General features: G+C 45.4%; 1 protein-coding gene across 2 annotated transcripts in view; it reads left to right on the plus strand.

Moving 5' to 3' along the window:
- Positions 1–15338, plus strand: part of col22a1 (collagen, type XXII, alpha 1) — a 419868-nt gene that overhangs the window by 291042 nt on the left and 113488 nt on the right. For both annotated transcript variants that reach the window (XM_068031367.1, XM_068031368.1), the window contains exons 23-27: positions 2545–2598; positions 9004–9057; positions 11894–11947; positions 12075–12119; positions 15208–15270. In XM_068031367.1, coding sequence (XP_067887468.1) covers positions 2545–2598; positions 9004–9057; positions 11894–11947; positions 12075–12119; positions 15208–15270 — 270 coding nt within the window. The remainder of the gene's footprint in view (positions 1–2544; positions 2599–9003; positions 9058–11893; positions 11948–12074; positions 12120–15207; positions 15271–15338) is intronic.

Consider the following 15338-nt stretch of genomic DNA (forward strand, 5'->3'; position numbering starts at 1 on the left):
ATCCCAGTTAATATTAGGGTAATTGAAATCCCCCACTATTACAAACATATTGTTTTTTCATTTGTCAGAAATATTCACACAAATTTGCTTTTCTATCTCGCTAACTGTTTTCAGGTCTGTAGTACACTCCCAGCAGTGTGATTGCCCCTTTTTTGTTTGTTAGTTAAACTCATATGACCTCATTTGATAATCCCCCTAAGACAGGGTTGGCCAACATCCGGCCCGCTGGCCAGGATCCGGTACACGAAAGGTTATCATCTGGCCCACGGATGTATTTCAGAGATCAGAAATTTCCATTGGCTTCTTCTTTCAGACCAGCTTTTTTAAAAAAAATGTGCTGTCAGTTTCACAGCTGACATGTGCTGACATCGGGAACAGTGATTTCCCACCTTCAGACAGATTTGAGATTTTCCAGCGGGCTCCAACTCTTTTTGGAAGCCCGCTCTCATACAGCACCTGTCAGCTATGAAACTGAATCGCGAGGTTTTTTTAAAAAAAACTCAACAACTCCAAAGTTGCTGTGCTGAGCTCGCCCGCTCCCTGCAACCATCAGCGGGGGGGGGGGGGGGGGGGGGGGTTGATGAGAGAGAGGGAGGGGATAGAGAGAGAGATGGGGAACAGAGGGGGAGAGAGAGAGGGGGAACAGAGAGAGAGGGAACAGGGAGAGAAAGGGGGAGCAGAGAGAGGGGAAATAGAAAGAGATAAAGGGGGGAATAGAGAGAGATAAAGGGTGAAGAGAGAGGGGGCAGGGAGAGAGGGGGCAACAGAGAAAAAAGGGGTGACAGAGAGAGAGGAGTGGACAGAGAGAGAGAGGGGAACAGAGGGAGAAAGGGAGGATAGAGAGTGAAAGAGGGGGACAGAGAGTAGTGGGGGGACAGAGAGAGAAAGGGGGGGGAATCAGAGAGAGGGGTGGGACACAAACAGCGAGGACCATAGTGAGGGGGAAAAAAACAGAGAGGGAGGACACAGGGAAAGAGAGAAAAAGAGAGAGGGAGAGAGAGTGATTAAGATCACTCCTGACAGATGGACATCTATCTGGAATTCTCTGCATCACTACAAGAAGTGTGTGGGCAAACATTGACTACTTGTGCAAGCAAAAAAATGCTTGGTATCTCGCTAAATCTGTGCCCAACATAGTGTTGAGAAAGTAAGTCAATAAATTAGTTTTCTCATTTAAAGCTTCTTCACAAAAATGCACATTTGTTGTTGTTTTGATTAATAGTAAGATAAATTTTAATGCCTTTATCTTTCTCAAGTTGTCTCACTGGCCCCCTATGTAAGATAAAAATTGGAATGTGCCCCACCCACACACATAATTTGGACAACCCTGCTCCAACATATCATCCCTTCTCATGGCTGTAATTGTTTCTTTAATTAATATTACCAGCCCACCTCTTTATTTATCCCCCTCTCTATCTCATCTGAAAACCCAGAAACTGGGAATGTTAAGCTGTCTTTCCTGCCTCTCTCTAAGCCATGATTCAGTAATAGCTAAAAAACATACTCCCACATTTGTGCTCTCAGCTCATTTATTTTATTCACTGTACTACTTGCATTTAGGTATATACCATTAAGCACATCCAAACTTCTTTTTTGTCTATTTTCTAACCCTTGGCCAGAATTTAATGATGAGTTGGTGGCCCCGCCCACTGGCTCGAAAGCCAGGAGTGAGCCCTCCTCCGCTGGGCCTGGAAGCGATGCTGTTATTTTGCTTCCAACTCTCTGAGACAGGATGTCCCACCTCCAAGAGCTGCTGGCCAACCAGAGGGCTAGCAGCTCTTCAGTCCCAGCAGCACCACTGGGAGTGGTGGCCACTCCTGGGACTGCACCCAGAAAGAAGCGCCACGATGAACACCAGCCTCAGAATAGGTAAGTGGGGTCGGGGCTTGCAGAGGCCAATCAGCCAATCCCCAGCAAGCGGGGGAAGGCCACGCCACCTAGCGGTTGGAGGGGTGTCCCAGCGGTGGCAGCCTGTGCTGTTGGGGTCCCTCCTTGGGGCAGAGGGTGCCCGATCAAGAGGGCAACCCTCCCTCAGCCTGCAAGGAGGTCACCAGGTATTGCTCAGGTGATGAAGTGGCATTCCAATGCTTGCATTTTACCAGCAGCGGTGGGCAGAGGCCTAAGGGCAGGTGGGCTGCCCTGCCTCCTCCCCCACCGCTGGTAGGATACCAGCAGGGGCAGATGGGCACAGCATCCCTGCAACCTACTCAATTTTACGCACCCCGCCCCCCCCCCCCCCCCCCCACCACCCCCCAGCTTGCTCCAGGGGGACATAAAATTCTGGCCTTGCAAATTTTATTGCTAATTTTCTGCCTTCCATTTCCAGCTCTGCTTTTCTCCCTTCTGAATCTGTGCACAGCTTCCCATCCCCCAACCGAGCTAAATCCTCCCCAACAGCACGAGCAAAGCTGCCCACGAGGATGTTGGTTTTGGCCGCGCTGAGGTGCCATAAGTGCGGCCTGTACAGATCTCATCTTCCCCAGTATACTGATTTGATGATGATGTGAATTTATTGGAATGCAATTGATATTTTCTATTTGTTAGGGATTGCCAGGTGAAATTGGATTTCCAGGAAAGCCAGGACCAATTGGAAAACCGGTAAGGAATATTGTCATTTTGCTATTTTGCGAACAAAAGGGGTTGAAATCTTGCTGTGCCATATTAGTAAGAAATTCATTTACTTAGTTCATAGAGTTTCATTAATTTGCTATTTTAGGAAAGAATTTAATCATTATTTTTAATGCCATTAAAATAGAAGAAAGAGGAATTTTGTTCCAATGTCTACGTGTTCATCACTGATACTGCACAGAGCAATTTATAACCCAAGTTTTTTTTAAATAGAAAAAGAGACAAGTGAAGGATAGAACAATGATATTCAAAATGTTAATGTAGCAGTGGGATATCTTACACCCAATCAGCATAGACATTGGTCTCATTACTAAATTCATGGACCCCATTTTAGGCTCCTCTCACAGATGCCTGAAATAGGTCTTGGGCTACTTTAAAAAAAATTCACTCCTGGGATGTGGGCATCGCAGGCTATGCTAGCATTTATTGCCATCCTGAATTGCCCTTGAGAAGGTGGTGGTGAGCCACTCTCTTGAACCGCTGCAGTCCATGCGGAGTAGGTATACCAACAGTGCTGTAAGGAAGGGAGTTCCAGGATTCTGACCCAGCGACAGTGAAGGAACAGCAATATAGTTCCAAGTCAGGATGGTGTGTGGCTTGGAGGGGAACTTACAGGTGGTGGTGTTCCCATGCATTTGCTGCCCTTGTCCTTTTAGCTGGTAGAGGTCGTGGGTTTGGAAGCTGCTGTCTAAGGAGCCTCGGTATGTTGCTGCAGTGCATCTTGTAGATGATACACATTGCTGCCACTGTGCATCGGTGGTGGAGGGAGTGAATGTTTGTGAATGGGGTGCCAATCAAGCGGACTGCTTTGACCTGGATGGTGTCAAGCTTCTTGAGTGTTGTTGGAGCTGCACCCATCCAGGCAAGTGGAGTGTATTCCATCACACTCCTGACTTTTGCCTTGTAGATGGTGGACAGGCTTTGGGGAGTCAGAAAGTGAGTTACTCGTCACAGGTTTCCTAGCCTCTGACCTGCTCTTGTAGCAACAGTGTTTATATGACTACTCCAGTTCAGTTTCTGGTCAATGATCACCCTCAGGATGTTGATAGTGGTGGATTCAACGATCGTAATGCCATTGAATGTCAAGGGAAGATGGTTAGACTCTCTTTTATTTGAGATGGTCATTGCTTGGCACTTGTGTGGCACGAATGTTACTTGCCACTTATCAGCCCAAGCCTGGATATTGTCCAGGTCTTACTGCATTTCTGCACTGACGGCTTCAATATCTGAGGAGTCGCGAATAGTGCTGAACATTGTGCAATCATCAGCGAACATCCCCACTTCTGACCTTATGATGAAGGAACGTTATTGATGAAGCAGCTGAAGAGGGTTGGGCCTAGGACACTACGCTGAGGAACTCCTGTAGTGATGTCTTGGAGCTGAGATGATCGACCTCCAACAACCACAACCATCTTCCTTTACGCTAGGTATGACTCCAACCAGAGGAATGTTTTTCCCCTGATTCCGATTGACTCCAGTTTTGCTAGGGCTCCTTGATGCCATGCTCAGTCAAATGCTGCCTTGATGTCAATGACAGTCACTCTCACCTCACTTCTTGAGTTCAGTTCTTTTGTCCATGTTTGAACCAAGGCTGTAATGAAGTCAGGAGCTGACTGGCCCTGGCAGAACCCAAACTGAGCAGATTATTGCTACGTAAGTGCCGCTTGCTAGCACTGTCAAGGACATCTTACATCACTTTACTGATGATCCAGAGCCGACTGATAGGGTGGTAATTGGCTGGGTTGGATTTGTCCTGCTTTTTGAGTACAGGACATACCTGGACAATTTTCCACATTGCCAGGTAGATGCCAGTGTTGTAGCTGGACTGAAACAGCTTGGCTAGGGGCGCGGCAAGTTCTGAAGTGCAGGTCTTCAGTATTATTGCTGGAATATTGTCAGGGCCCATAGCCTTTGCAGTATCTAGGGCCTTCAGTTGTTTTTTGATATCACGTGGAGTGAATCGATTTGGCTGAAGACAGGCATCTGTGATGCCGTGGACTTCAGGAACAGGCCGAGATGGATCATCAACTTGGCACTTCTGGCTGAAGCCTTATCTTTTGCACTGATGTGCTGGGCTCCCCCATCATTGAGGATAGGGATATTTGTGAAGCCACCTCCTCCTATTAGTTATTTAATTGTCCACCTCCATTCACGACTGGATGTGGCAGAACTGCACAGCTTTGATCTGATACATTGGTTGTGGGATCACTTAGCTCTATCATATGCTGCTTACGCTGTTCGGCACGCAAGTAGCCCTGTGTTGTAGATTCGCCAGGTTGGCACCTCATTTTGAGGTATGCCTGGTGATGCTCCTGACATGTCCTCCTGCACTCTTCATTGAACCAGGGTCGATCCCCCGGCTTGATGGTAATGGTAGAGTGGGGATATGCCAGGCCATGAGGTTATAGATTGTGGTTGAGTACAATTCCGCCGCTTCTGATGGCCCACAGCGCCTCATGGATGCCCAGTTTTGAATATCTAAATTAGGGGCCTAACACTGGTTAAAGGACCACTTTATAAAATTCATCAGCGATGATCAGGATAGGCAACGGACCTGTACTACTCAGAATTCTTTATCAAACCCTGCGGCTGCCAACAAATGATAGGTTATTTAAATAAAAATGCTTCCTTGAGAGGGTGCAGAGGAGATTTACCAGAATGGTTCCAGGGATGAGGGATTTTAGTTACAAAGTTATGTTGGAAAAGCTGTGGTTGTTCTCTCTGGAGCAAAGAAGATTGAGGGGAGATTATCAGGCTTAGATAAGGTAGGCAAGGCAAAACTGTTCCCATTAACCGATGTTACAAAGAATAAGGGACACAGATGGAAGGTTTTGGGCAAGAGATGCAGGGGGAATGTGAGGAAGAACTTTGTGACGCAGTGAATAGAAATGATTCGGAACTCGCTGACCACGAGTGTGATGGAAGCAGAGACAATCAATGATTTGGAAAGGAAATTGCAGGAACACTTGAAGGAAATAAACTTGCAGGGCTACGGTGATCGAGCGGGAGAGTGGAACTGACTGGATTGTTGCGCAGAGAATCAGCATGGACTCAATAAGCTAAATGGCCTCCTTCTATGCGGGAAATTACTATATGATTCTTTTAGAACCTTTCTGGGGAAGCCAAGAGGAGCAGGAATGCTCCTCCCGACATCACAGTAATTCCAGCAACTGAAATGTATATTTCTGTTACTGTATTATTTAGCTGCCTGGATTGCTGGCTCCAGAGCAATGGCACAGGCAAATCCATAAAATTTATATTTTCTTTTTGAGATACAGCACTGAAACAGGCCCTTCGGTCCACCGAGTTAGTGCCGACCAACAACCACCCATTTATACTAACCCTACAGTAATCTCATATTCCCTACCACCTACCTACACTAGGGGAAATTTATAATGGCCAATTTACCTATTAACCTGCAAGTCTTTGGCTGTGGCAGGAAACCGGAGCACCCGGCGAAACCCCACGTGGTCACAGGGAGAACTTGCAAACTCCACACAGGCAGTACTCAGAATCGAACCCGGGTCCCTGGAGCTGTGAGGCTGCGGTGCTAACCCTTTTTTCATTCTAAATATAACTGTTACAATTTGTTTTTAAATTAAATTTTTGAAATGGTTGGAGTTCAAAGACAAATGAAGTTAGTGATGTTAACTGAAGTATAGATCCGACAATGGAGATTAATATTCAGCATCCAATCCTGTGATCTTATAATTGATTACCTTTGGAAATCACAGTTGTGGAGACAACTTCAGGGGCCGGGGGAGGAGGTTGCTGGGAAAGTAGCAGACCCAATACATTCACAGCCTTGCATTGTCATCCAGGAGTCTCATGCCACTGACCTACATTCACCTCGCCATGATTAATGTGTAATGGAACAGAAACAACAAACCACAACGCTCATCAGGACACAACAACACATGCTTCTTTGAAATAAAGGTTTTCCAAGCGACACTAACATTGGAATAGGCACCCAAATGATACCCTTCATGTGTCTAAGACCGTTTCTGCATCATATTCTCTTACTTCCACTTGGTGCTACCCCTGTGACTGCAGCAGGTTCCAAATTCTGACACATGAGATGCCTGTGGCTTGTGTCCTCTGAGTTTTGAGCCCATGAGGGCCCCGCCACAGACTGCCCCACTTGCATATGTGCAGGGGCAGTGTCAGATGTGGGGACAGGACACAGCATTTGTGACTGTCAGAGGGGCCTATGGTGTGGACCGTCTCATTAGGGAGGTCTTGCGGAGAGTCTCCAATGACATCATCCTCTTCCCTGTCAGGACCCACCTGCACTTCTCTGCTATCCAAGTGTGGGAGAGCACTTGGCTGTATTTGCATGTAGTGTCCAGCCATCAAAGCAACTGTTTGATCGATGCTTCTCAAGGTCGCCACCATCGTATGGAGGGCATTGTTGTGTGCCTGCATCTACTCGTTGGCCTCCTGTTATGACTCTTCATGTGATAGACCACTCTTTCAATGGAGGTGGTCATGCGCTGCAATGTCTGATACATTATGGCACACACGGTAGAAATGAACTCCACCATCTACAATGCTAGGGTGTGCACAACCTCAGGAAATTCTGACAGATGCCCACAAGTTTCCCTTTGCTGCTCCATAAGTACCCACTTAGTGTATGACCCCCGAGACTCAGCACCTGTGCCAATTTGAGCATAGCTTGAGGTTTCCTCAGGCCTCCAATGAGGTTTCTCCACACCTGTCTCTACCTCTATCACCTACTCCTGCATACATGTAAAGTGCTCCTCACCTTGTGGCACCGTTTCTATCTGTGAGACATGACCCACCAAGGTGAGTGTATCTACGAACATATGAACATACAAATTAGGAGCAGGAGTCGGCCACTCGGCCCTTCGAGCCTGCACCACCATTCAATAAGTTCATGGATAAACTGATTACTCCACATTTCCACCTACTCCCAATAACCTTCCACCCCCTTGCTTATCAAGAATCTATCTACCTCTGCCTTAAAAATATTCACTGCCTTTTGAGGAAGAGAATTCCAAAGACTCACAACCCTCTGAGAGAAAAAAATTCTCCTCATCTCTGCATCTCCCCATCTGCGCTGGTGGAAGGTGCACATGAGTCATGTGATGGTGCTTCCTTAGAATGTTGCTCCTCCTCTGAGGACTGTACTGCCTCCTCTCTCATCTCTTGCTGAGCCTCCAGCAATGCCCTTATGGGAGATGAAAGACAAACATTAGTGCTGCACTTAGGTGACAGAGGGATCAATCCCTAGCAATTTGCAGACCTCTATATTTAACGTATTGGTGACAACAGTTCTCAATGATTGATCGGTCAATGCCAAGTGGCAGTGTGATACATAATGCTTTCACCTGATCTCTGTGCCACCCCATCTCCCCATTTGCAACAGCCTGCACTGCTTACCACTCTGCTGATTTCCAGGGCATCCTCTTCCATTGTCGTCAGGATGGCCAAGGATGCAGCTCCAGCCCCGCTACTCTGCCTTTCCCTGGAGTTGTAGGCTCCCTTCTCCTTCAGTGGGAAAAGGCAGAGAGTGAGGATTATGAGGAGTACAATCTTTGCTCAGGAAGAAGGCATGACATTTGACGGGGGGGGGTGGGGGGGTGGGTGTCACGGTGGGTTAGGGAGTGCTAGATCAGCATATTGAAGGTGATTGTGAATGCTGTCTGTGTGGCTGCAAATTGTATCTGTGCTGCAGGCTACTAAGGAGATGAGAGAGTGATGGCTGCCAGCATGGCATTCACCTTCTTGCACCTCAAGAGATCATTGAGCCGTTTCCTGCACTGGATCCACATCCTCTACACCACAGACTGGCTGCTCACCTCCTCTACAAACTCCAGCCAAGCCAGTTTGATGATGGTGGCTGGCCTCCTCCTGCCATTATCTGGAACAAGTACCTGCCTCCGTGCCCTGACTGCTTCCAACATCACCTCCAGAGATGATCCATGAAGCTGGGGGAGAGGGGTGGGGGGCAGGTGGGAGGGGGGGGGGGGGGTAGCTCGTTCCTGTCTCCCATCTATTCTCCTTCGCTTTCATGCCTCTCACTGAGCAAACCACACCATACAGTGCTGCCAGTGTGAGTGCTGCCAGTGTCCCTTTAAATACTCATCCTTCACTAATGCTTCTGACACTTCATCCTGACAACTCCCCCTAATTGAATGGCAAGCCTGGAGGCAAGCTCTTAAATGGTTGGCACAGGTAAAGACCAACCGGAAGGTCCTTTACTTAGAAGAGCGAGTTCTCAACCCAGAAATGGGCCCAATGTTGCACCAGGGACTAGGTCCCTTAGATTCTGCGCCATTTGTCAAAGTTTCTTTATCCAGTTTATAAGAATAATCCCAAGCTTGTCATCTTTTCTAATTTATATATTTTCAGGGCGCTCCTGGGATAGATGGGAAAAATGGCTTCCCTGGACCTCCAGGCATTAAGGCAAGTATTTTTTCTTCTCTAGAAACTAAATTTGACAAATAGATATCTTCATAGAAAATTGGAAAACCAACAGCTATAGTCTGAAGTTGCATTGTACAATATTAGAGAGCAATTTGTTAACGGGCTGACATAAAATTCCCATTTCCATTATTTCAGAGAAGTGGTTAGTCTGTTTAAATATTCCTGTTGTTATAGTATCACACAAAGTGCTTCAATCCCTTGGTCTCCTTCATCCATTAGTTGTCCGTCATATATTGGGGTCCTTAAACACTCCAACACATACTTCATTTCAAAATAAACTTCCTTACATAAACTTGAAATAAACCCTCCCATTTATGCAATAAAAATAGAAAATGCTGGAAATACTCAGCAGGTCAGGCAGCATCTGTGGAGAGAGAAGCAAAGTTAACGTTTCAGGTCTGTGACCTTTCATCAGAACCTCCCATTTATGCCTTTTCTGATCACAATCGTTAAATACCTCCAGTGGTTCTCTTAAATAACATATTTTCCTTCTGGGTTTCTCCCATTTCCCAGCCTCTCTCCTTTCTAAGGAATCACTCATTTCTCAGATGCCTCACTCAAGTGACCTTTAATTTCGGGGCATATTTTAACAGTGAACATGAGCAGGCTATTTAACCATAGTTATTGAGGCATTTCTGTCTAATGCAGCTATTCATTTGGGCATTAGCCCAATTCTAAAAGTGCAATACAAAATAAAAAATTTGCACAGACACACCTAGAAATATATGGCCTTGCATTGTGAATGTGCTCGGTGGGGTCTAAGAGCAATCTACACAATCCCTGCTGTTGCAAACAGGTTAATAAACAGACGTGTGTGCATTTTAATGCCCATGTGCCTTCCCATCTTAATAACAGTCCAAACAGGAAGTGAATTTTTAGCTTTCACTGATTTCCTCCCAAATAAAATTACATTAAATACTAAAATTTAAACAGAAAGTGCTGGAAATACTCAGCAGGTCTGGCAGCATCTGTGGAGAGAGAAATAGAGTTACCATTTCAGGTTGATGACCTTTCATCAGAACTGCAAAAGGTTAGAAATGTAATAGGTTTTGAACAAGTGAAAGGGGGCAAGGGGAGAAGAAGAACAAAAGGGAAGGTCTGTGATAAGGCGGAGGGCGGGAAAGATTAAATGACAAAGATGTCATGGAATGAAAGGCAAAGGGAGAGGTAATGGTTGTCGTAAAAGACAAAGCATTTGTCAAGAGAGAGTGTTAATGACAGAATAATGAACAGCTCTGACCAAAAGCAAAAACATGAAAAAGAAGTTTAAGACCGGCATATGGCAAAAAAAAAAGTCAAACTGGCAGTCATGATCTGAAATTGTTCGACTCAAAGTTGAGTCCAGAAAGCTGTAAAGTGCCTAATGGGAAGATGAGGTGCTGTTCCTTGAGCTTGTGTTAAGCATCATTGGAACACTGTAGCAGGCCGAGGACAGAAATGTGGGTTTGAGAGCAAGGTGGAGAATTAAAATAGCAAGCAACCGGAAGCTCATGGTCATGCTTTTGAACTGAGCTGAGTTATTCCGCAAAACAGTCGCCTAATCTGCATTTGGGCTCCCCATTGTTGAGGAGATAGCATAGTGAGTAGCCAATACAGTATACTCAATTGCAAGAAGTGCAAGTAAGTCACTGCTTCACCTGGAAATAGTGTTTGGGGATTTGGATGGTGAGCAGAGAGGAGGTAAAAGGGCAGGTATTACACCTCCTGTGATTGCATGGGAAGGTGCTGTGGGAAGGGGTTGAAGTGTTGAACCTGTCCAGCCTGCTCTCTAGATCCTGATATGCTGTTGAGCTCATTATTTTCCACAGATTCTTCGAATCAATCACATTTTCTTTACATTCCCAATTGTTACACTGTATTGATTCCTGCTGAGCTACACAATCTCTTTCTCTTCTCACAATAATCTACTCTTTAAGCTCTTAATTTAATTAATACTTAATTTATGTTTCCTAAGCTACGACAGTGACTACATTTCAAAAGTACTTCATTGGTTGTAAAGCAGTTTGAGACATCCTGAGGTTGTGAAAGGTGCTATATAAATGCACGTCTTTCTTTCTTCTTTTAAACTATCTTGTCCCTATTTTCACCGATCGATAATGGATCATTGCCATCCAATGCACTAAATTTAAAATTGTCATCATTCTCTTTAAATCCTGGCAGGTCCTCACACCCATGCCAGCTTATATCACATTCTACATTCTTTTGATTCTAGCGTTTTGTGCATTCCCTATCCTTCTCTTCAACCCAGAATTAATGACGGAGCATTCAGTCACCTCAAACGCATTCACTGGAAATTCTTCCATGTATCTCTCCAGCTTTCCCTCCAGCTTTCCTCATCACTTTTAAAAATCTACTCAAAACTCACCCTTTCAACATAAACTTTTGTTCACTCTTTCTAATCTGTTTTGCCATAGTTCACACTTTGTTGTCCTATCTTCATTTTGAAGTATCTTGGAAAGTTTTTATTTTGCTTTAAATGCTCTATATAAATACAAATTGTCAGTTGCCCATTCTACAGATCTCCCACCATAACTTTGGCAGGAGATCAGCAGAAACCCTGGAGAAAAGGTGTCAATGGCAGAATTTCTACCCCCATTGATCTGAAACGTTGATTGCCAGCTTTTTATTTGAAAGTAATCCAATACATAAACCAAATTTTTACAACCTTTGAATGTGAGGCTGTGACTTGTACACCAGATATTTACAATAAAATGATATTGATCACTTGAAATGCAATGGAGTAGAATAATCAATTTCAATGATCCCTGCAGAATATATCCCAGATTCACTCTGCTTTTACCTTTGACTAACGCAGGGACAAGCCGGACAGCATGGACTGGATGGTATCCCTGGTAAATCTGGTGAAATGGTAGGGGAAAATATATGAATTTACTTATTTGTGCTTAATATTTATTTTGAATGTATGAAACAGTTCCTTTTCACTATGATGGGGAAGTTCCTGGTGTATGTTTAACTTTCCATTCCTTATTGAACAGGGAGAAAGAGGGTTACCCGGTATAACAGGGCCCAGTGGACAAAAGGTAAGGAAAGGCTTTTAACTATTTTCATAGTCCTGAATGGGTTTGTTCACGCTTTTTTAACTAGTGAACATGTAATTTCTTCCTTATCTCTGACTCCCAAATTTTCGAAGTGTGGCAGGTTCAAAAGCACCATTGTGGCTCTCCCAGTGTCCCAGTGCGTCTCTGGAGTGAGCCGGACCAGAATCTTTCCATATTTGAATTTATTTTGTCCAGTAGTTGGGATCATTTTTTCCTTCCTCCCCTATACCATGGTAGGAAAATTTCCCTACCTGACAGACCAGGTAGTATGCCCCAAGGTCAGTAGTCAATTGGGTGCTTCTGATCAGTGACTGTGGGCAAGTGTCAAGCAGAGATCAAACACCTTCCCCAGGAGCTCGTCTGTTGGCTTTCATGCCCTGGGGGGTGGGGGTGTGGAATGGGTGGTGGGAGAAACAGCTCCTCTGTTCACTAATTCTAATAAAATCTAAGCAACATGTAAAGAAAATGTATATGTGATTTTAACCGAGAGAATCTCCTCAAACCTCTTCCTTCCTACTCTCCTACCCCACCATGGTAGCCTTTGCTAATATAAAAGCAAAATACTGCGGATGCTGGAAATCTGAAATAAAAACAAGAAATGCTGGAACCACTCAGCAGGTCTGGCAGCATCTGTGAAAAGAGAAGCAAAATTAACATTTCGGGTCAGTGGCCCTTCATCGGAACTGACAAATATTAGAAAAGTCACAGGTTATAAGCAAGTGAGGTGGGGGTGGGGCAAGAGATAACAAAGGAGGTCTAGATTGGACCAGGCCACATAGCTGACAAAAAGGTCACGGAGCAAAGGCAAACAATATGTTAATGGTGTGTTGAAAGACAAAGCATTAGTACAGATTAGGTATCAATACACTGAATATTGAACAGCAGCAAGTGCAAACCTGAAAAAAAACAGTGGGTAAGCAAACTGAACAAACTAAGATGAAATGAAATAAATGCAAAAAAAAGATTGTAAAAAATGTAAAAAAGAATGTAATAAAAAGGAAGAAAAAATAACTAAAAATGAAAGTAAAATGGGGGGCTGTCATGCTCTGAAATTATTGAACTCAATGTTCAGTCCGACAGGCTGTAGTGTGCCTAATCGGTAGATGAGATGCTGTTCCTCGAGCTTGCGTTGATGTTCACTGGAACACTGCAGCAATCCCAGGACAGAGATGTGAGCATGAGAGCAGGGGGGAGTGTTGAAATGACAACCAACCGGAAGCTCAGGGTCCTGCTTGCGGACTGAGCGGAGATGTTCCGCAAAGCAGTCACCCAGTCTGCGCTTGGTCTCCCCAATGTAGAGGAGACCACACTGTGAGCAGCGAATACAATATACTACATTGAAAGAACTACAAGTAAATCGCTGCTTCACCTGAAAGGAGTGTTTGGGGCCTGGGATAGTGAGGAGAGAGGAGGTAAATGGGCAGGTATTACACCTCCTGCGATTACAGGGGAAGGTGCCATGGGACGGGGATGAGGTGGTGGGGGTAATGGAGGAGTGGACCAGGGTGTCGCGGAGGGAACGATCCCTTCGGAATGCTGACAGGGGAAGGGAGGGGAAGATGCGACTGGTAGTGGCATCACGCTGGAGGTGGCGGAAATAGCGGAGGATGATCCTTTGGATATGGAGAATGGTGGGATGAAAAGTGAGGACAAGGGGAACCCTGTCACGGTTCTGGGAGGGAGGGGAAGGGGTGAGGGTAGAGGTGCGGGGAATGGGCCGGACACGGTTGAGGGCCCTGTCAACAACAGTGGGGGGAAATCCTCGGTTGAGGAAAAAGGAGGTCATATCAGAAGCACCATCATGGAAGGTAGCATCATCAGAGCAGATGCGTCAGAGACGGAGAAACTGGGAGAATGGAATGGAGTCCTTACAGGAGGTAGGGTGTGAAGAAGTGTGGTCGAGGTAACTGTGGGAGTCGGTGGGCTTATAATGGATATTAGTAGACAACCTATCCCCAGAGATGGAGACAGAGAAGTCGAGGAAGGGAAGGGAAGTGTCAGAGATGGACCATGTAAAGGTGAGAGAAGGGTGGAAATTGGAAGCAAAGTTGATAAAGTTTTCCAGTTCGGGGCGGGAGCAGGAAACGGCACCGATACAGTCATCAATGTACCGGAAAAAGAGTTGGGGGAGGGGGCCTGAGTAGGACTGGAACAAAGAATGCTCGACATATCCCACAAAAAGACAGGCATAACTAGGACCCATGCGGGTACCCATAGCAACACCTTTTACTTGAAGGAAATGCGTGGAGTTGAAGGAGAGGTTGTTCAATGTGAGAACAAGTTCAGCCAGGCGGAGGAGGGTGGTGGTGGATGGGGACTGGTTGGGCCTCTGTTCCAGGAAGAAGCGGAGAGCCCTCAAACCATCCTGGTGGGGGATGGAGGTGTAGCCTTTGCATTAGTTTGTCTGTTAATTTAGGAGGTCACTGGACATATTAGGAATTGTGTACATGAATTCACTTCTTGCTGTTTTATAGCCCAATATGTTGCTACAGGGTGTATTAGAGTGTGTAAGGCTGACTCAAGATTCTTCGGAGAGTGTGAGAAATGGTCATGGTGTGTAAGTGAGGCTCAGGATGCTTCAGAGAGTGTGAGAAATGGTCAGGGTGTATCAGAGTGTGCAAGTGAGGCTCAGGATGCTTCAGAGAGTGTGAGAAATGGTCAGGGTGTATTAGAGTGTGCAAGTAGAAATACTTGCAGCTATCTGAACAGTGCTAACCAGGACATGGAACTAGTGGATTGGCACATTGCAGCTCTGCCCTCATACACAAGTGCAGCCATTTTTAGTTGCTAATAGAAAGACACAGTTCAAAGCTTGGCAAATGTTAAATAGTATGCCTTCAAATATATGCAGTATTGGTAAAGAAAAAGCTGGTCACCAAAGAGGCTTCCAATTTTAAAACTGAGTAGTCCAACTAATGACTAATGAAAAGCACCGTTCAATTGTTTCACTTTAATGTGATGCAGTTTACTTTCATTTCCTGTTTGGCATGGTATATATTTTTGAATTCAGTTTGAGCCATGCAGTTAGGGAATTTTATCATTAATACAATTTAATCTTACTCTCTTTCAGGGAGAAGCTGGTCTTCCTGGATCACCTGGACTGCCAGGCTTAAGGGGAATAAAAGGGGAGCAGGTCAGTGGTTTTGTTTCAACCCTTTATGCACTGACAGTTTATCAGGCCCGTACTCTCAACATCTTGCT

Source organism: Heterodontus francisci, chromosome 5 (genome assembly GCF_036365525.1).
Source record: "Heterodontus francisci isolate sHetFra1 chromosome 5, sHetFra1.hap1, whole genome shotgun sequence".
Classification (NCBI taxonomy): Eukaryota; Metazoa; Chordata; class Chondrichthyes; order Heterodontiformes; family Heterodontidae; genus Heterodontus; species Heterodontus francisci.